Source organism: Poecilia latipinna, unplaced genomic scaffold, assembly GCF_001443285.1.
Source record: "Poecilia latipinna isolate Pla-1442-1.1 unplaced genomic scaffold, P_latipinna-1.0 Scaffold46, whole genome shotgun sequence".
Taxonomy (NCBI): Eukaryota; Metazoa; Chordata; class Actinopteri; order Cyprinodontiformes; family Poeciliidae; genus Poecilia; species Poecilia latipinna.
This window is the reverse complement of record NW_015112662.1, coordinates 253,144-272,070: the sequence shown is the minus strand read 5'-3', so window position 1 is coordinate 272,070 and position 18,927 is coordinate 253,144. Positions and strand designations below refer to the sequence as shown.

At 42.2% G+C, this 18,927-nt stretch overlaps 1 protein-coding gene across 1 annotated transcript in view; it reads left to right on the top strand.

Annotated features, from left to right (window-relative positions):
- Positions 1-18,927, top strand: part of utp20 (UTP20 small subunit processome component) — a 34,988-nt gene that overhangs the window by 8,052 nt on the left and 8,009 nt on the right. Inside the window, exons 10-49 of the mRNA XM_015049469.1 lie at positions 17-149; positions 254-442; positions 919-1,000; positions 1,088-1,225; positions 1,433-1,588; positions 1,668-1,808; positions 2,764-2,898; positions 2,975-3,052; positions 3,132-3,310; positions 3,710-3,835; positions 4,367-4,455; positions 4,660-4,765; positions 4,841-4,991; positions 5,867-5,929; positions 6,011-6,178; positions 6,851-6,927; positions 7,075-7,154; positions 8,048-8,312; positions 8,394-8,576; positions 8,659-8,749; positions 9,839-9,924; positions 10,310-10,435; positions 11,071-11,237; positions 12,112-12,320; positions 12,400-12,543; positions 12,648-12,727; positions 12,830-13,065; positions 13,153-13,297; positions 13,401-13,488; positions 14,152-14,295; positions 14,436-14,489; positions 14,561-14,713; positions 14,820-14,975; positions 15,681-15,821; positions 15,907-16,044; positions 16,136-16,275; positions 16,353-16,435; positions 16,833-17,134; positions 17,209-17,348; positions 17,435-17,591. Of these exons, the coding sequence (XP_014904955.1) occupies positions 17-149; positions 254-442; positions 919-1,000; positions 1,088-1,225; positions 1,433-1,588; positions 1,668-1,808; positions 2,764-2,898; positions 2,975-3,052; positions 3,132-3,310; positions 3,710-3,835; positions 4,367-4,455; positions 4,660-4,765; positions 4,841-4,991; positions 5,867-5,929; positions 6,011-6,178; positions 6,851-6,927; positions 7,075-7,154; positions 8,048-8,312; positions 8,394-8,576; positions 8,659-8,749; positions 9,839-9,924; positions 10,310-10,435; positions 11,071-11,237; positions 12,112-12,320; positions 12,400-12,543; positions 12,648-12,727; positions 12,830-13,065; positions 13,153-13,297; positions 13,401-13,488; positions 14,152-14,295; positions 14,436-14,489; positions 14,561-14,713; positions 14,820-14,975; positions 15,681-15,821; positions 15,907-16,044; positions 16,136-16,275; positions 16,353-16,435; positions 16,833-17,134; positions 17,209-17,348; positions 17,435-17,591 (5,519 nt within the window). The remainder of the gene's footprint in view (positions 1-16; positions 150-253; positions 443-918; positions 1,001-1,087; positions 1,226-1,432; positions 1,589-1,667; positions 1,809-2,763; positions 2,899-2,974; positions 3,053-3,131; positions 3,311-3,709; positions 3,836-4,366; positions 4,456-4,659; positions 4,766-4,840; positions 4,992-5,866; positions 5,930-6,010; positions 6,179-6,850; positions 6,928-7,074; positions 7,155-8,047; positions 8,313-8,393; positions 8,577-8,658; positions 8,750-9,838; positions 9,925-10,309; positions 10,436-11,070; positions 11,238-12,111; positions 12,321-12,399; positions 12,544-12,647; positions 12,728-12,829; positions 13,066-13,152; positions 13,298-13,400; positions 13,489-14,151; positions 14,296-14,435; positions 14,490-14,560; positions 14,714-14,819; positions 14,976-15,680; positions 15,822-15,906; positions 16,045-16,135; positions 16,276-16,352; positions 16,436-16,832; positions 17,135-17,208; positions 17,349-17,434; positions 17,592-18,927) is intronic.

The following is an 18,927-nucleotide window of genomic DNA, read 5'->3' as shown; positions in this document are numbered from 1 at the left end:
TTTTTCTTCTTCTCAGCTACATTTTTAAAAGAGGTGTCCAACAAGAGCCAGTCCTTCAACATGCTGGTTTTCCACCAGAAGTCCATAGTGGAAAGCCTGAAAACTCACCTGGCAGTCAAGAACAGTTTGGCCTACCAGCCCCTACTAGAGTAAGTTTTCCACCCTCCCAATCCAACATTTTATCAGGTGTATTTAAGTTCCACATACCAACATTTTAACCTTTTTTTAATCAATTGTTATTCCTTCTCTCCAGTCTGGTGGTGCAGCTGGCCAGAGACCTCCAGACCGACTTTTATCCCCACTTCCCCGACTTTTTCCTCCTCCTCACTTCCCTGCTGGACACCAAGGACACGGAGGTGCTGGAGTGGGCTTTCACCTGCCTCTCCTACCTCTACAAGTACCTGTGGAGGCTCATGGTGAAGGACATGACCAACATTTACAGGTGATGATTTATCCTCTCACAATTTAATCGCGTGACAAATTAAAATGAATCGTTTTCATTTAATGTTGTTCAAAAGTTGGCATTTTGAGGAAATTAAAGTTTGCACAATCTGCCACTTTAACCTGTCTTCCCTGTCTAAGCTGAATCGTTATTATTTTTTTGAAATGCAATTTTGGGCATAATACATTTTAAATTATTGTTTTAATTATTGTTTATTTATTTTGGTTATTTAATATTCTTTCTAGTTCCAGTGTTAAATTAAAGTTTTGTTTGACCTTTGAGTCACTATACTATATTATTTCAGTTCAAAATGGTCTCAAAATGACAATATTCTCATTTATTTCTTTCCCCGACTTTCCTATTTAACCCTTGTTCTAAAAGCAATGTGTGTGTTTCTGCAGCAGCCTTTAGGGATTATTGTTTGCAAATTTAAGCAGCTGACTTTACTGTTTTAAAGCGACGCCTTCCTTCCACAGTCTTTACAGCACGCTGCTGGCACACAAGAAAGAGCACATCCGCAACTTTGCGGCCGAAAGCTTCTCTTTCTTGATGAGAAAGGTGGGTCACTTTACACTTCACAAATACCGTGTAGTTTTCTTTCTCTTTAAGTACACGTTTATTATTATGTTGTTGTTTTTTTGACAGGTTCCAGATCTCGACGCTTTGCTGAATCACATGTTCTCAGACCTGGCCCAGCACCCTGACAAGGTGAAGGGCGCGGGTCAGCTGCTCTTTGAGATGTGCAAAGGCGTCCGGAAGATGTTCCACTCCTGCGCCGCCACAGTAAGTCACGTTTTTGTAGCTTCCTTTCTTGCATTTGAGACGAGAAAATCCTAAACAGGTTTTCGTCGCATTCTGCGTCATGATCCCGAGAAGGCCTTGATGTGACATAATGTGGATTAAATAGAACATAACAGCATGTGATAAATGCATTGATCTGTGATTTTATCTGTAGAGCTGCATTAGGACTCATATTTTTACCCTCTTCAGGCTCTTCCTGTTGCGTGGCGGAAGCTCGGCCCCACAACCAGCCGGGGCGTCTCTCTGCCTTGGAATGCCGTCAGGGACGCTCTGGATCACATGGTCCAGGCGGCTGCCAGCTATGTAGACAAGGAGCACTTCCTGGTTCTGTGGGAGTCGCTGCAGGTCAGACCGTCGTTGCAAAGAGAAACCCACTCAATGTTTTAGAGCAGGAGGTTGTGATTCACGTGTCCTCCTGTCTCAGGTCAGTGTGGAGGAGCTGTCGGAGGCCGCCGGGAAAACGGATGAGGCAGCGGAGCAGCTGGAGAGGCTGCTGTTTGTTCTCCACACCCTGGTGTCCCACAGGGGCGGAGCTAAAGTCACCAACCCGGAGACAGTCTGCGAGGTTACTGAGCGTTCAGATTGGTTGGCTTATAAGCAGAGCTAGGCGATGTAGCTTCAAAATATAACCAACATTTTTTTTATTTATTTATTTATTTTTGCTTTCTTTTCTTACAAAAATTACTTAAAAAGGACAGAAAATATTTTCAAAAAGTGGCTTTTGTTTCTATCATCCCTTCTGTCAGTTGAAGTATTCCAGCTACACCACAAGAATTTTGGTTTAACTGAGAATTTAGTCTTAATATTAGCAGAACACAAACAATTTTTTAGTGTTTTATAAGTCCTAAAATTAGGACTTATAAAACACTATAAGTGAGACAAATCTTTTTGTTTGTCTCAAAACAAAAAGATTATGTTTTGAGACATAATCTTCTAGAATTATCCATATCTGATGTGACCAGCGTAGTCCGTGCGATTCTTTCTTCCACTTAGACTCAGCCGTTTGCACGATCGTTTCAAATCCTGCTGCTGAAAATGAGGATTAAAAGACTTAATTTTCCTAATATTCCCACTTTATTCTGGTAATGGGTAAAACTTTATTCTCACACTAGTTAGACTTTATTCTCATACGACTATTCTTGTAATATTATGACTTTATTCTTGGAATTAAAAAAAAAAATCAGAGTTTTAACCATAATATTTTGTCAGAAAGTTGATCTGACTTCAAAGTCCAAATAAACAGAATTTGTAAAACACGCTTGTCAAACAAGATGGCCGCCCTGGGTGGGCTGACATCACTTTGAACTGTGGAAACCCACTGAGTGCACAGCTGCAAAAAAAAAATCCAGAATTTCCAATAATTAAATCTTCAAAACCCCAAAATTTGATTAACCGATAAATTTAATTAATCAGCAGAATCGATTAATCGGCCAGCCCTACTTATAAGGTCTTAAAATGTCTCCCTTCCAAACCATGAAGGTAAAACTTTCTGTCTGTTTCTTGGCCTGTCTGATGCTCAGATGTGCGTGCGGCTGATAGACAGCTCCTCCCTGTCGGCCTCCTGCTCCCGCCTCCTCCTCCAGATCGTTTCCTCTCTGCTGCTGGGGGAGAACCTCCGCCTGCCCAGCGCGCTCATCCTACAAATGGTCCAAAAGGTGCAGCTGCAAACCTAAAACCTCAGTGTTCCTGTCCCCTCGTTCTGTCTTAAAATCTGCTTCATCTGCTCACCAGATATTCGGCGGCAGGCTGCAGCAGGATCTGATCCTGGAGTTCACCAAGGAGATGTTCACCATGAACCAGTTTGAACAGGTGGGTTTCCGCTGGTTTCCTGCACGCTCTCTTGTGTTTCCCGTCCCCTCTCTCTCTTACGGACGGCATCCTCTCCCAGCTCTTCCTCCCCAGCCTGCTGCACTTCGCCGCCGGGTTGCTAGGACGCGGAGACGCCCCGTCGCGGCACGGCGCTCTCCATGCGCTGGTCGATCTGATCCTGGCCAAAGCCCCGCCCCCCACCGACGGCTCCATGGCCTTTGAAACCTACCCGCTTCTGTTCACCGGTCAGATCACCAGGTGAGATATTACTTCCAGAAGCTTCTCACTGTCCCATCAGGATTTTATATATTTGTAAAAACCGAAGCCCAGGTTGTACGTCGAGGTCGTTCTTGTCCTGTATTTAGCTCAGTTAATCTTCTAATCTCTGACTAACTTTACTGTCCCTAAAGAAAATGATTCCCACAACATAAATAGTTAAACATGATTAATTGTCAGCTAAGTTAGTAATTGATTAATCAGATTAATAATGATTATTCATCAGCTAATTTGTTAATCAATTTAATTGGATTAATCTTGATTAATCGTCAACTAATTTCATCATTGGTTAATTGTTATCTGTTAACTTTGTCACATGGAATCCTAGTAAAACACATGTTAAAGTCAATGTTTTTTTTGTTGTTTTTTTGTTGTTGTTAGCAGCAAGGAGTCGGACCAGCAGACGGTTCCAGAGCTGGTTCTGTCCCTGATCAGACTCCCAGAGGAGCGCCCCGTCTCTGACCTGTCGCTGCCGTGGGCCGCCCTGGTTCTGCTGCCGCACCTCAGGTAAAACAACGAAACCTGTCGCGACAAGCAGTTGGTCAATTACAATTTACAATTAATCGCATAATAAATTAAACGAGCTCAATAATTTCCATTCTGACGACTGATATGTTTTGAAGGGCAGTTTTGTTTACAGATGGTTTTGGTTGTGTGTGTGGTATTTGTTTTTAATTCCATTTGTAGTTGTTGGTTGTTGTGGTTTTATTTTTTCATATTTAAAATATCTTCCAGGTCCAGTGTTGAGTGTTCTTTACAAAATGAAAATGTATTGGTCTTACAGAGGGCAAACTTGCTTTATTATGCCATTATCATTATGTTACTTGGAAATGGTCTCAGAACAACAATATTATCGTTTATCGCAATAATTGCTGGGAGATTGTATCATCTAGCAAAATGTATAGTTGTGACAGACCTAGAAACAACTCAAATCTCACACAGCAGCTTTCATGTAGTGGGAGAATCTCCCATATTGTCAAAGTTTTATCCAGTTTTACTACGTGTGTCTCTCTTTTCGATTTTTTTTTGTTTTTTTAGACCTCTGTCTTCGGCTGCAGTCCTCCCTTCTGTAGCAGCTTTTCTAAATCACCTTCTCCAGGACATTGAGGAGGAGAAAATGGGAAAAGGTATGAGGGCATGCCAGCGTCTTCCCTGGCAAGCCGGGCTGTATAATCCGGTAGAAAGATGTTTTCACGCCGTCATGAAAAGTAGCGCAAAGGTTTTTACATGAGAACCCAGTGGAGATTAATGTTTAGCTAATCATTTCGTCTTTAAATCTCGAATCCTGTTGTGAGATGTAAACAAAGCCTGAATGTGTTTTCTTCTTCCAGCTGCTGTGTTTGTAGCCAGACAGGCTCTGAGCTGCCTCCTCTCATTGGACAGCTCTGCCCAGCTGCTCTCCGTGTTGCCTGTGGACAAGGTCCACTCTGTCCTGCGGTAGGCGCAGCCTCTGTTTTGTAATAATTTTATACATGATATTTCTCTTTAACGTCGTCCCCGTCGCTCCTGCAGGCGGTTTCCCACAGACATGTCGGCTCTGCTGCTGGGAGACCTGTACTACACCCGCCTGTCGCTGAGCGGCGCATCGGAACATCTGTCCCACGCTGCCTTGCTGGAGATCTATGACAAACTGCACTCCAACCTCTCCTCAAACATTTCCAAGGTTTGTTTCCACCTAAACAAAAAGCATTCTGACTAATTTTTACAACGGTGCAAAAAAAAAAAAAAAACTATCAAGTTGTAATTAATTGTTGATTAATTGTTTATTAGATTAAAATTAGTGCCAATAATAACTAATAACGCCCGCTTAAACCTTCTTTTAGTGTTGTAATTTGGCCGCCACCCATCAGGTGGCGCCACTGGTCATCCTTAAGCGGAGCCAGATACAGAATTAAAAATGGCGGAGCTATCCCATAACAGAAATGAGAAACAGTCGAAACGGAGTCCGTTGTAGGAAGGAAAATGCACTTTATGCGGTTGTGTTTTGAAATATAAACACTCAACAAGTTCCTTGAGTTAAAACATTAATAGCGCTCATTTAGTCGTGCTATATGGCGAAGCGGTTTCAACTTCTCAACCAAAAATTATTGCTCTGCTATAAAGGCGATAAAGCCAGCGCTCCTCTTCTCAGGCGGTACTTGAACATCTCTCTGTTCATGGGAGATTTAGTGTTTCATATATTTTATTTATTTAATTTTTTATTTTTCTATTCAGCAAAATAAAAAGTTTCTGTTTTGTTGCAAATATGCATACATTTAATCACATGAGATAACCACAATTAAATGTTTAGTCAGTATTTAACACAACTGACATTAAAATGTGTATATAATGTGCTTTTTAAAAAATTCAGCATTATAAAATATGTAACCCTTCATGTTATGGAAAGATAGTCAACCCTCTTGATACAAGAGAAAACTCAGGTTTTTAAGAAAATGGCCATTTACCAATTAGTCAAGATCAATCAATTTTAGATAAACAGGGAATAGGGAAGCAAGCTTCCCTATTTGCAACAATTAATTAATTAATTTCCACCTGCAGATCCGCCTGCTGACGCTGAGGATCTTCTCCCAGTTTGAGGCTGAGCTCCCTCCACACAGCGAGGTATTGCTGCTGATCGACTCGCGTCGCCTCATTGCGCTGGTGCTAAGGTGTCGGTAACCTTTTTCATTTTTCTCTCTTCAGGATGAGGAGAGTGCGGAGGCGCAGTCGGTGTTCGCCGTCTGCCTGTTGGCCGAGCTGGTCCCAGCGTCGGTGCAGGACTACAGGGAGAAGCTGCTCCACCTGCGGAAGCTGAGGCACGACCTGGTGCAGCGCAGCCTGCCGCGGGGGCCGCCCGCCACCTTCCAGCAGGTACCCGCTGCCATCACCACCTACAGTAGCAACATTTAATTTCCCTTTGGGATCAATAAAGTATTTTTGAATTGAATTATTCATGTTGGGGTTGGCAGACAACTAAACAAGTAATGTTTGTGCTTTTCTTCTCAGTTTTTCTACATTTAAGGGAGTCTCACCTTGGGATTGGGAATTTTGACTTATTGTTGTCACAATAAATTCCAGTTAAACTTAAGATCTCAAAAACTGTCCTTATTGTCAAGATTGATGGGTCTTTTTCCCATTTGTTCAATGAAAGCATTAATAAATAAATGTCAATAAATGTAAAAATAAAGTCACCATCTGTAGTTTAGTGATGCCTTACATCACTCTTCTTTATGTGACTGGTGTCCTAAAGAGGCATGTTACTAGTGGGAATGTTTATCAAGAGCAGTGTTTGTGTTTGTGGGGCTATAATTACTGTGACACATCCTTTTTTTTATTGTAAAGTAAAAATAGATGTAAGAAGTAGTTCTTATGATCACAATAGTACCGTAGAATATCATCATAAAACTCCTTGGTGATTCAGCAAAGCATAGAAATATGTAACCTGTCAAAAAAAAAACATTATGAAGAAAGACATCAAAAATGTTTCTTGAATTAACATTCTAATAGGTCTGATATGGCAGCATACTGTTTTCCTCCCTTCAGGTCCCTCTGAGGTATCTCATTGCCATGCTGTTTGTCAACTTCAGGCCGCTGTGGGATGCAGTCATTGAACTTGTGGTGTGAGTACGACCGAATTTATACTTCTATCCGTCGCTGCGCTACCGAGCGCTGCGTCTGCGGTTTTACTGTGAAGCTGCTGTGCTGGTCTGAGCTCAGTAGGCGGCTGTGGTTTTTCTAAATCACTCATTTCTTTGTCCTTCTTTCAGGAGCCATGCCAGAGGAATGGAGAACAAGGACTTCTGGGGGGTTTATTATGAACATCTGGAGATGGTGGCAGAGCTGGCAGGTAAGGAGGGCGGCATTCACGACCCCCTGGAGAAATATTCACACTGCCAAAGCTGCAAACTGCAATGAAAATAAATATTTATTTATTTTATTTGTTGCCTGACAAAAAGTAGCACAAAATGTATGTGGAAGGAAGGAAATATTTAAGAAAATTTGTAAAGAAAAATAGGAAGAAAATGTCACTGAATATTCAAATGGATACACCATTCACATGCATAAACATAGTGGTGGCAGCATTATGCTATGGGGATGCTACTTTTATTTTTCTTACAGAAAGCTGGGTTCACCTTCCAGCAGGACAGTGGCTATAGACGCACAGAGCTATAATGGGTTAGAGCAAAGCAAATCTAATCGGTAAAATGGTCTAGTTAAAGTCAAGGTCTGAATCCAGTTGGTGTGGCAAGGATTTTGTCGTTTTTCAAAATGGCTCAAGCTTGGTCGGATTGAGTGAAGCGCATCTGTGAACTGCAGTTTTCACATCCTGCTTCAGTACTGCAGCTGGGTTTACATCTGGACTTTGACTAGGCCACTCCAATACAGGAATACATTTTCATCTGAAGCTTTGTGTTGTAGCTCTGATTGGATGTTTAAGGTTGTTGTCCTGGTGGAATGTCAACTTCAGCCTCAGGCCTTTTCAGGCCTTAAACTCTCTTTTTTCTAGAATTTCCCTCCGAAAATCATCCCCACAGCATGATGCTGCCACCGCCTTATCTGAGAGCTGAGCTGCTGTGTTTTAGTATATTTGATGTTGGCAAAAAGTATTTTACTCAGGGGTGTCCGGAAATATAAATACAGATTTTTATTCGTGAATAGATCAAAGTTTTCCTCCCACTTCATAATTATTCACTTATGTTTAGATGATCTATCTGAAAATCTTTATAAAAATCTCTACAGAGAAGGAGTTGGGCATGACCGACGAAGACGACGACAACAAAGAAGAAGAAGAGTCAGCCCCCCAAGCCGAGCCCGGCTGCGACGTCATCGAAAGCGGGGACGTGGGCGTGCTGTTCCTGGATCAGCTCCGGCTGACCTCCGACCCTGACGAGAGAACCGACTTCCCTAACTTCCGCGACCTGCTGTGGCGAGCCATGGTGCAGTTCCCGGACCGGGTGGAGCCCCGGAGCCGAGAGCTGAGCCCCCTGCTGCTCCGCTTCGTCAGGTCGGTGGAACGCCGCAACCGGGCGATTGTTTCTCACACTCCGGAGCGAGTTCCCGATAGTGACGCTCATTTCTTCCACAGGAATGAGTTTTATCCCGCCGACATGCTGGTCGCACCCACTCAGGACCTGAGGAAAAGAAGCGACACGGTCCATGAGGGGTTAGAGGGGGAAGTAGAAGAAGAAGAACAAGAGGAGGAGGATGAAGAGGAGGAAGAGGATACCAAGGATCAGAGGAAGACGCTTCCGAGGAAAGCTGCCGCAAAGTAAGAACCCAGAATTCCATGTGAGCTTAGGATCCAGAAGTGAAGCTTTTTCATAGAATGAGCGTTCTAACCTCTCTTACAGACAGCTGATAACACATCTGAAGGTGTTCACCAAATTCACCAACCCTCGGGCTCTGTATCTGGAGAGCAGCCTCAGTGAGCTCTACAACCAGGTACCCAACACATTACTGTAGGACTGAAACGATCAATCAGATTCATCGCGATTAATCATCATAGGACTGCAACTAGCGATTATTTTTTGACGATTAATCGGATTAAAAAAAAATTAACCAATTCTACAGATTTTTAAAATAGACACTTTATGGCCTTTCTTATACAATATAAGAAATACATGAAAAGATGCAAATAAACAAATAATGCAGTTCTTTTATTGACAACAAAAATTAACATTCTACTGACTAATGGTGAAACTAAAACGAAGCGACATTTTTGTTTGTAAAAATCTGTTTTGGGGAACATATTTTTTTTTATAAACAAAGCTGGTTTTTTTTTATTAAATGCAAAATGTATATATATTTTTTTTTTACAATTTTGACTTAATTATTGTGCTGAATATGTTGGATTTTTTTCAGCAAATTACTTTTTTTTTTTAAATTTCTATACTCCAGTTAGTAGATTGCTTAATTATTTGAAATTTTTTTGAATAATCAATTAATCTCAATTAAAGCAATTAATCATTCCAGCCCTATTATTTTAGAAATAGATTAATAGTTAACACCCAACATAGTTTTAGCTTCACCTGGTTCAATTTCTGTAAAAAAAAAATTAAAACAAATCCTCTATTTAAGCAGCTTTTGCTAATCAATTATTTTTCAGTTAATCTAAAAAAGAATCAACAGATTATCCCTGGACTGTATTAATGCTGAGTCAGGCAAAAAGGGCTGAATTTTCCACATGTTGAAGCATTTTTTAGCGACATATGCATCAGGCATTCACTGAAGGAATGCCATGTTGTTCCATTTTAGGCAAAAAAAAATGTTTTCGGTATTGGCAGATAGAATTTGTCAAATTTTTCACAGGTGAACGCTCAACCCACAAATGAATTTTATTTAAAGAAAAAAAAAAACAACAACCTTTTTTTCTATTAAATAGTGCTTTAGCATTAGCTTTAATGCCAAAACGTATAACATCAATGAAACAGTTAGCTAAACACTTTATATGTGGAATCATTTTGTTTGCTCACACACTTTCTCTTGTCTTATCACTGAGCTGATTTCTCCTTCTTGTGTTTTTGCCCTCAGCTGCTCTGCCATCAGGACCAGCAGATCCAGTGTGTGGCGCTGGAGTGTGTCCTGACCTACAAAGACCCCAACATCGTCCCCTATAAGTAAGGAACTTCTCTTTGGCTGTTTTCCTGGTTTCCATCTCTGATAGCTTGCTGCTCTCATCATCTGCGTCTATGGTTACGGACGCAGGAATGTCCACTCTGACTGAATTGCTGCTGCTAACTGACTTTTTGGCCACTGCTTGTAGCTATCAAGCTATCCTTTTACTTCACACTGAACCAGGCTGCAGACAGGAGAGCAGTTCAGGGCTAATTTAGCTGTCACTACGGTCACCTACTGCCAGCATAGGAAAAAGAGAAGCAGCAAATAAAAGGCTCTTTTACCTGCCGATACCAGCTGTTTGGCTTGTTCCTGCTTCATGCTGGGTAATTGCTTTCTGCGTCTTTCGGAACTTTAGCGTTTGCGCGCGTGTGTGTGTGTGCGCAGGGAGAATCTTGAGCGGCTGCTGGATGACAGACACTTCAAAGAGGAGATCGTCCATTTCAACATTTCTGAGGAAACGGGAGTAGTCGACGCTTCCCACAGAAGCAGACTGATTCCACTGCTCATGAGGTGAGACATGCAGAGTGTCTACTCTTAATAAAAATACATTGGAGTTCCACTGCAGGATTTATATATGAAAAGTACTTTTAAAAAAATGCCCGAAAAAAATAACAACCAATTTTGACATTACAGAGACATTCGAGCGTCACCCCAGTCCGCCCTGGTCCCATTGTAAAAACGCTCACGTCCTTAAGACAATTTTTTTCAAGTTGGCTTTTTTTTTTTTTTTAGTTAAAAGATTTTGTGCACAGAAGTGCACAAAATCTTCAGTATTATTTGCATAAAAGGAGATACAAAAAAACAAAATAACAGTGGCCCAAGTATCAGGCCCTGATGGACTCCACATGTCAACAGTGCAAAGGAGCATCTGACATTATTTATGTCAGTGATCTGAACCACTCCAGAACCACATCATGTTCTAAGTGAGGTTTCAAAGTGTCCGAATCAGCTCTGATCGAGCTACAAGCTAGCTTTAGAAAGAGTAGATTTTATTTTTAAAGCAAAACAAGAAGAACTGACAAGATATTGCTTTACAGGTGGGGAAAACTATATTACAAATGAGTGTGATTGGTTTACAGATGCGACTGGCTGTAAAAATAAAATCTGTGTGTGTGTGTGTGTGTGCGTGCGTGCGTGCATGCCAGGATCCTGTTTGGCCGTCTGCGCAGTAAAGCCGGCAGTAAGTTCCAGGGAAAGGCGAGCGCCGCCACGCGGTCCGCCATCATTCTGCGATTCCTGGCGGGGAGCCAATCAGAGGAGCTGGGGATGTTCATCGACCTGCTTCTGGAGCCTCTGTGCCATTACAGCCAAGGTGAGCTTCTGAGAACATACTGCTAGCATGTTACTGTACTGTGTAGCAACTGTTTTATTAGAGTATAGCTTAAAGTAAAAATACCTGGCTGTTAAATACAAGAGTAAACATAATATCCATTTGACAGATGTTTAATACTGCATATTTTGGTATCAATCTCATACCAAGTAAATACAGGGCCAATATCAATACTGATACTTTTTTTATTGTTTAAGTTTAATATATCCTCAAACTTCTGACCTTTGCAACAGTGTATTAGGGCCATTGTACATAGAATAACAAAAACAAAAATGAAGATTACATTTCCGTCAAAAAATCTGAAATTTTCTAGAAAAACTATGAAATTTCTGAGTTTGAAAATCCGAAAATTTGCTTGGAAAAAAAAAAAAGCTCAGAAATTTTTGGATTAATCGCAGAAATTTTCTAGAAAAACGGGAAAAGTTTGACTTTTGAATGTCAAAAGTTTCCCTTTTTTTTTTTTTTTTTTTCCCCCCAACAGAATTTCTGAAATTAATCTAAAAAAAAATGTAAGTTTTTTTTATGGCCCCAATAAACCATCGTCCTAGGAGGTGTTTTGTGTTTTTTTTTTCTTTTTTTCAACTTCTTAACTAAATAATTCAAAGTTTATAGGTGTCTACAAAATACTTTAAGAACATATTAACATAATAAAATGTATGCATGTTTTTCTAAGTAAAAAAAAAAAACTAATAAAAATACAAAATCTTTTTTGAGGTGGAGTTGAGAAACAGCAATACAAAAATAAAATAAAATTCCAAAACGGAATCTGAAACTAAAGCATCGATCTCACCACACTAGTATCGCTACTGATACGGACTCTGTATGTGTCCGCCCATCTCTACTGTTTGGTCCTCAGGATCCTGCCTGGAAGCGGTGGAAAGGGCCATAGCTGACACCAACATGGCCGCCGTCCTTCCTCTGGGCCGTCAGCACAGCCTGCTGAACATCATCAACGTTGTCCTGCACAAGCTGGGTCACCTCATCAACATGTACCTGCCCAAAGTCCTGCAGATCCTGCTGTGCGTCACCGCCTCCTTGTCCACCATCTTGGGAAAAAGACAGCAGGTAAGAAAGCTCATTTTGTCTTAGTTTTCTCCGTTTCCACACAGTACGCTCTTAAAAACCTTCATCTTTCCTCTCCCAGCTGCGAGCAGGATGTTTTAACCCCCTGAAGAACCTGAGGAGACTCGGTATCCTCAGGATCCAGGACTTCTTCGACGCGTTCGACTCGTACGCCTTCACCCCAGATGAGATCGACGGCGTTTTCCAGGCTGTCGTCTGGCCTCAGGTGCGCTTCGATTTATTTATAAAAAATTTTTTAACCTCTGTCACATTTATCCCGCTCCAAACTTCAGCGTGTTGCTAACGAGTTTAGATGTTGTTCGTGTTCAGGTGTGCCGCCTCCCCACGGAGAGCCCCTACTCCCCCACACCCCTGCTCAAGCTCATCCACGTGTGGTGCAAGAACTCCAGGTCAGGCTCCCTCAGGAGCATTAATCTAGAATGTCTTTTTAATTATTATTAATCAGGAATTGTTGGTGAACATTTAAGAGCCTCACTGTGTGTGTGCTTTAGGTATTTCCCCCTCCTAGCCAAGCAGAGGCCGGACCACCCAGAGTGCGACATCCTCCTAAACGTCTTTGCCCTCCTGTCTGCCAAAAACGCATCCCCGGCCACCGTCGCCATGGTGATGGATATGATAGAGTCTCTGGCAACAGCCAAAGATTTTGTCACCTCCGAAGAAGAGTCTGAGGTCGTCGTGAATGGCTGCGTGTTCCCGCAGCCTCCAGAGGGCGCCCTCATCACAGAAGGTTCAGAACTAGTCCCTTAGAAGCTCCTTAATTTTGCGTTGTCCAAGCGGAATATTCACTTTGTTTTTATATTTTCTATTTCTCCAGAATCCTTACCTCAGGGCTCCAGACTGCTGCTGCCTCACATCACCACCTTGCTGCAGTATTTCAGCGGAGTGGTTCGTAACCCGGACAGACTCAAGAAGAAGAAATTCCGAGCTCAGGTAGCCAAAGAGCTCAACATCCTCTCCAAGTGAGTTTGTTTAATCTGTTTCCTCTCGAGCCTTTTTTTTAGTTTCTCGGTGTTCAAAATGGATTGCATAAAAAAAAATATTTTTTTTTTTTCTCTCTGTCAGGGTGAGTCGATTTGTGAGCGACAAGGAGCAGAGCTCGATGCTCATCAACCTTTTGCTTCCTTACCTCGTGAGAGGCAACAACTCTCAGGTGAGACTTCCAACACTGCTTGTCTCGATATGCGTAGACAGGCTGTTTTGTCATGTTACTTCCATTAAAATGTTTGTTTTTGTTGATAAATATGGTGGCGGCAACATCATGGTGTGGAGAAAAGAGAAAAGACTAGTTCTATATGTTGGTCTGCCACTGCAAAACCCAATGTTTGAAGTTTTACTTACCTGAAATGCAACAATGTAGCATTCTTTGAACACTTGATCCTCTGTAGCAAAGGTTCACCTTTATCAAAAAAAAAAAAATCCTAACATCGACATGTGAAAAGCTCAACCCTTTTTCTTCACTTAACAACGATAAAGTGCAGAGACTAATCTGTTGATTTTTTTTTTTTGTAGATAAACTGGTTAATAAATTGATAGTAAATGTCTTAATAGGAGATTATCACAAAATTTGAACTGGGTGAAGCTAAAACTGCCACTAGTGGAGTTCTGGATAGAACATATTTTCACACTAAGAAGGTTTTTCATCTTAAATGTAAATATTTTTTTTGCACTGAGTGTGATGTTGTTTCAGCAAAAGAGTTTAATTGGTTACTAAATAAGTTGACGGCTGTCTTGGCGATCGATTAATCATAATTAATCGCTTTAGCTCTAGTTGTATAGAGTTTTTTTCTTAAAGGGTGTGATGTTTTTGTCCCAGGAGACAGAGCTGGACCTCCTGGCCACCATCCAGAACCTGTTGCGGCAGAGCGACCAGCCCTCCGCCTTCCTGCAGCCACTCGGAAAACTCTTCGCCGTCATTCACAAGAAGTTACCCAGGCAGGCTCTCACCACCGTTTACCAGGTATCCTTTAACAAATTCAATGAAGTTTGGCTAGAAATATATTAACAACTTATTCATTTTTCTGTTTCTTGCCTTGCTTAGTCTTCATGTTAACGTCTGATATTGGTATATCGGTAATGTGTTCTCTTCTCTGCTGCCAGACTCTCTCGGATCTGGACCCTTCGCTCACATACATCACAGATTTAGCGACAAAGGTGAGCTTTTCTACCCGTTATCGTGAGCTGAGGAGTATCGAAGCTGGTCTAAATGCGTAAACCTTTTCCAGCTGAACGCATTCGACAGCCGCCACCTGGATGAGATCCACTTTGACGTGCGGCTGACGGCTTTCCAAGAGGCGACAAAGCGGGTCAAAGACATGCAAACTTTGGACCTGGACTACATCAACGTCCTCATATACAACTGCTTCCACACATACGAGGTTCGTGCAGGACATCACTCCAGTATAAATCTAAAATCACACTTCCCGTCGTGATCAAGCTGATCACCGTTAAGCTGGACGTGATTCTTTCATCCCTTAAACGCAGATCGGCGACATGTCGCTGGGAGACAACGCCACCCTGTGCGTGTCGGCAGTGATCAGCCAGGTGGCGGCCGTCGGCGCCGGGGTGCAGATCTACAGAGATCTGATACAACACACCATCCTGGACGCCGTCCACAAGGGGCTCCACAGCAAGACCGAGGTACAAGAACTCGCATCCAGATCATTTCTTTAGTGGTTCCCAAGCTTTTTTTTAACAACAGAATGCTAAAAAAGTCAAATGCGCATTTGGATTTAGTCCTCCTGAGACGGACATTTTAATCTGGATTGGACAGATTTCACCTATTAGGATTACTTTTCAAGTCCTGACACAGATTCTCAGTTTTATTTTGGTCTGGACTTTAACAAGACCATTCAAACTATTCAAAAATAGGACAGATTTGTGGATAGTTGTATTTACGGCTGTGAATACATTTCCGAAGGATTTCTCAACAGATATTTATGTGTGTCTTTAATTCTCAACCGTGCCATTGATGCTTTTTACATGGTTTGTTTGGCTGCTTCAAATCCCTGGAAATGGTTGAATTTCATTTAGCTTTTAAAGTTCTTGATGTTCAAACTGTAATCTAACGCTTGATTAAAGTCTAAATTTTCATAATCCTAATAAAAAGAAATACATAAATTTTTTATTTATTTTTTTTATCTTTAATACACGGTGTTTGAAAATGCTTGAAAAGTGTTTGAATTTTACTGTGGGAAAAGTGTTCAAACCTTCATTTTGCTACATTTTTCATCTTGTAACTGAGATGATCTTACATTATATCATGCCTGCTGCCTCTTCTGCAGCTCCAGCCCTGAATCCAATCTCTCTTTCTCTCTTTCCGTGTGTTTTTGTTTTGTTTTCCAGAGCGTCCAGCATGAATACACCTCCGTCCTGGCCTGTCTGGTGAAGAACTTCCCCACTAAGAAAGAGTTCAGAGACCTGGTGCAGCTGACGGACTACAACGACCCGGAGTCTGACTTCTTTGAGCACATGAAGCACATCCAGGTATTAGACGGACCCGTACTCCTCCTCCTGTATGTCCCACGTTTGGGCCATTGAACTGACCTGTGAGTGTGTGCGTTTCGCTCAGATCCACCGTCGAGCCCGCGCTCTCAGGAGGTTTGCCAAACAGCTGACCGAGGGCGCCGTGGCGATGACCCCACGCTCACTTCAGAACTACATCATGCCGTACGCCATGACCGCCCTGCTGGACGAGAAGATGCTGAAGGTGACGGCAGAGAATAAACGAGGTTTTCTTACAGGTGATTTTTTTAAAATTTATTTTCCCTTAACACTCTCGTCCACTTTTCACGCCGCAGCATGAGAACATGACGACCGCCTCGGTGGAGGTGGTGGGGGCGGTGTGCCGCAAGCTGACCTGGTCCAAATACCTGTACTACCTGAAGCACTTCGTCCACATCCTGCAGACGGCGCAGGCTGAGCAGAAACTGGCCGTCAGGTAGGGAGCTGGACGACCGAGAGCTGTTTTTTCCTGGCTCATTTCAGGGGATTTATTTGTTTGCTCCCCGTTTGCAGTTTGCTGGTCACTGTGCTGGAGGCCTTCCATTTCGACCATCAGACCCTCAGCAGAGAGATGGAGGCTGCCAGAGCCAGAGAAGGTGAGAGGAGGAGCGGCAAAGATCCGATCTGTAAACAGACTGGAGCGTTTTCTGGTCCGGACGAGCATGGAGGAGATGCACTTTGTTCCTGTTCCTCAGCATTCTTTTTTAAGTCCATCTGTCCATCCATCAGATTGTCCATCCGTCCATCCATCTTTCAATTTGTAACTCCACCTTCTATTTTTCCATCCATCCATCCATGTTTTTTTCCTGTCTATCCATCCATTCTTCCCTCAGTCCATTGTCTGTCCATCCAATTCATCGATGTATTTCATCATTATTTCATCCAAAAACCACCTGGCATAAATTCTATTAAACCTTTATCTACCTGTTGTAATTCCATATCAAAGTTTTTTTGTTTTTTTTTATAATAAATGTCTCAACTATTTCTGCCCAGCCGAGAGCGCGGCAGCGATGGATGTCGAAGACGAGGCAGAGGCCATAGAGCTGGACACCAGCGACGACGAAGAAGCCATGGAGACCGACGACAAGGCGGCTTCCGCCAGCGTCCCCATGGAAACCGAATCTGCCGCACGAGCGGCGGCGTCAAGAATCCCAGCTAAGGCAGCTCCCACAGCGCCCCCTGTGTCCAGCGGCTTGCCCCAAAGCAGAGAGGAGCTGGAGTCCCTGATGGCTGCCATCCACAAGACGGTGAACGACAGCGTGCTGCCCCGCCTCAACAAGTGCCTCACTGCAAAGGTAGAGAGCAGGAACTGGATCAGGAAACGCTCCCCAGCAGCAACTAAAGCTCAGATTATTATTTCTCGCTTCAGGTGAAGCGTGACGAGGAGCACAAAGCGGTGAAGTCCAAAGACGTGAAGGATGAGGAGGTGGTGCGCATTCCCATCGCGTTCGCCATGGTGAAGCTCATGCAGACTCTGCCTCCTCACATCATGGAGGCCAACCTCCCGGGGTAGGTCAGGTTTTTCCCTTAAAAATCAGGGAGGTTTTCCTGACATGTGGGTGACTAACAGCGTCGGCTTTCTTCTTTATTTCCAGCATCTTGATCAAGGTTTGTGTCCTGCTGAGAAACCGCTTCCAGGAGATCCGCGACGTAGCAAGAGGAACGCTGGTGAAGATCTTGCAGACTCTGGGCTGCAGGTACCTGCAGTATCTGCTCAAAGAGATGCAGGGCGTTCTGGTCAAAGGCTACCAGGTAGGAGAACATGCAACGCATGCAGATATTAGCATGTAATAGTCTGTTTGTTACATTAAAATCATTGATTTAGAGTTTGTGTGATTGACCAACACAAAGTGGCACGTGATCGGGAAGTTATGAAAAGAATACATATCTTTTTTTTTTTTTTTTTTTTTTTTTTTTTTAACAAAATCACCAACAAAGGTATTTTGCTACAATCTCTTCTAGCTTTGTGTATCTAAAGATGGACATTTTCTCCATTCTTCTCAGTGAAATTCCTCAAGCTCAATAAGATTGAACATCAATTATAAAGCCTTGCCACAGATTCTCAATTTCATTTAGGTCTGCACTTTGATTGGGCCATTTTAGCTCACAAATGTGCCTTGATCCTCCAGACAATTTTGTCATTCCAGATTTATTTAATCCTGTATGTATTTTTTATTTTTTTTGTCCTGCTGAAATTTTCTGTCAGGCAAAAGTTGGAGTCGCACTCAAACATCGTAATTGCATTATGTGACTCCAGGCGGTTGTGGCTACCGGAAACCAGCTGCTAATATATAAATGGAGTAAAATGAACATTGTTCTTTTATTCTATGGGCTACTGACAACACGTTTCTGAAATTCCAACCATAAATTTAGTACGTTTTTTAGATAAAATGAGAAATGGTCAAAATAACGACATTGATGCAGTGCTTTCAAACCTCAAATAATGCAAAAAAAAAAAAAAAAAAAGTTATATTCATTTAGAAGCAACAATACTATTGTTTTACCTCAGGAAGAGTTCAGAAATCAATATTTGTTGAATTAACCAGGAGGTTTTCAACAGGGTTCAGTGCAGTGCTCTCTTCATTTTTTCCAGAGCTGTATATAGCCTAGTTGTGCTAGTTGCTAATAAGCAACTAGCACTCTGTGAAATAGATTGAACATCAGTCTATTTGAGTACCTGCTTTGTGATACACAGGCCCGGTTCCAGAAGAGTTTAGCAGGGGGGCATTGGCTCATTTTGGGGGTCACACAAAATCCCCAGAATAGGGGGAAATGTAACATTTCAAATAGGATAAGAGTTTAATAATACAAAATAAACAAGGATATAAACAGTGGATGTATAAAACACAAAAGAAGAAATATGACTCAAGTACAGTACAGTAAAACTATTCTTATAAGTACCTTTTCTCCCAAAACGTTCAAGTAAAGAAGCCATATTTCAAAGACCTCTGTGACCTCATATGCCTCTGTGACCTCATATGCCTCTGTGACCTCATAGACCTCTGTGACCTCATATGCCTCTGTGACCTCATAGGGCTCTGTGACCTCATAGACTTAGTTGTGCTAGTTGCTAATTAGTGCAACTAGT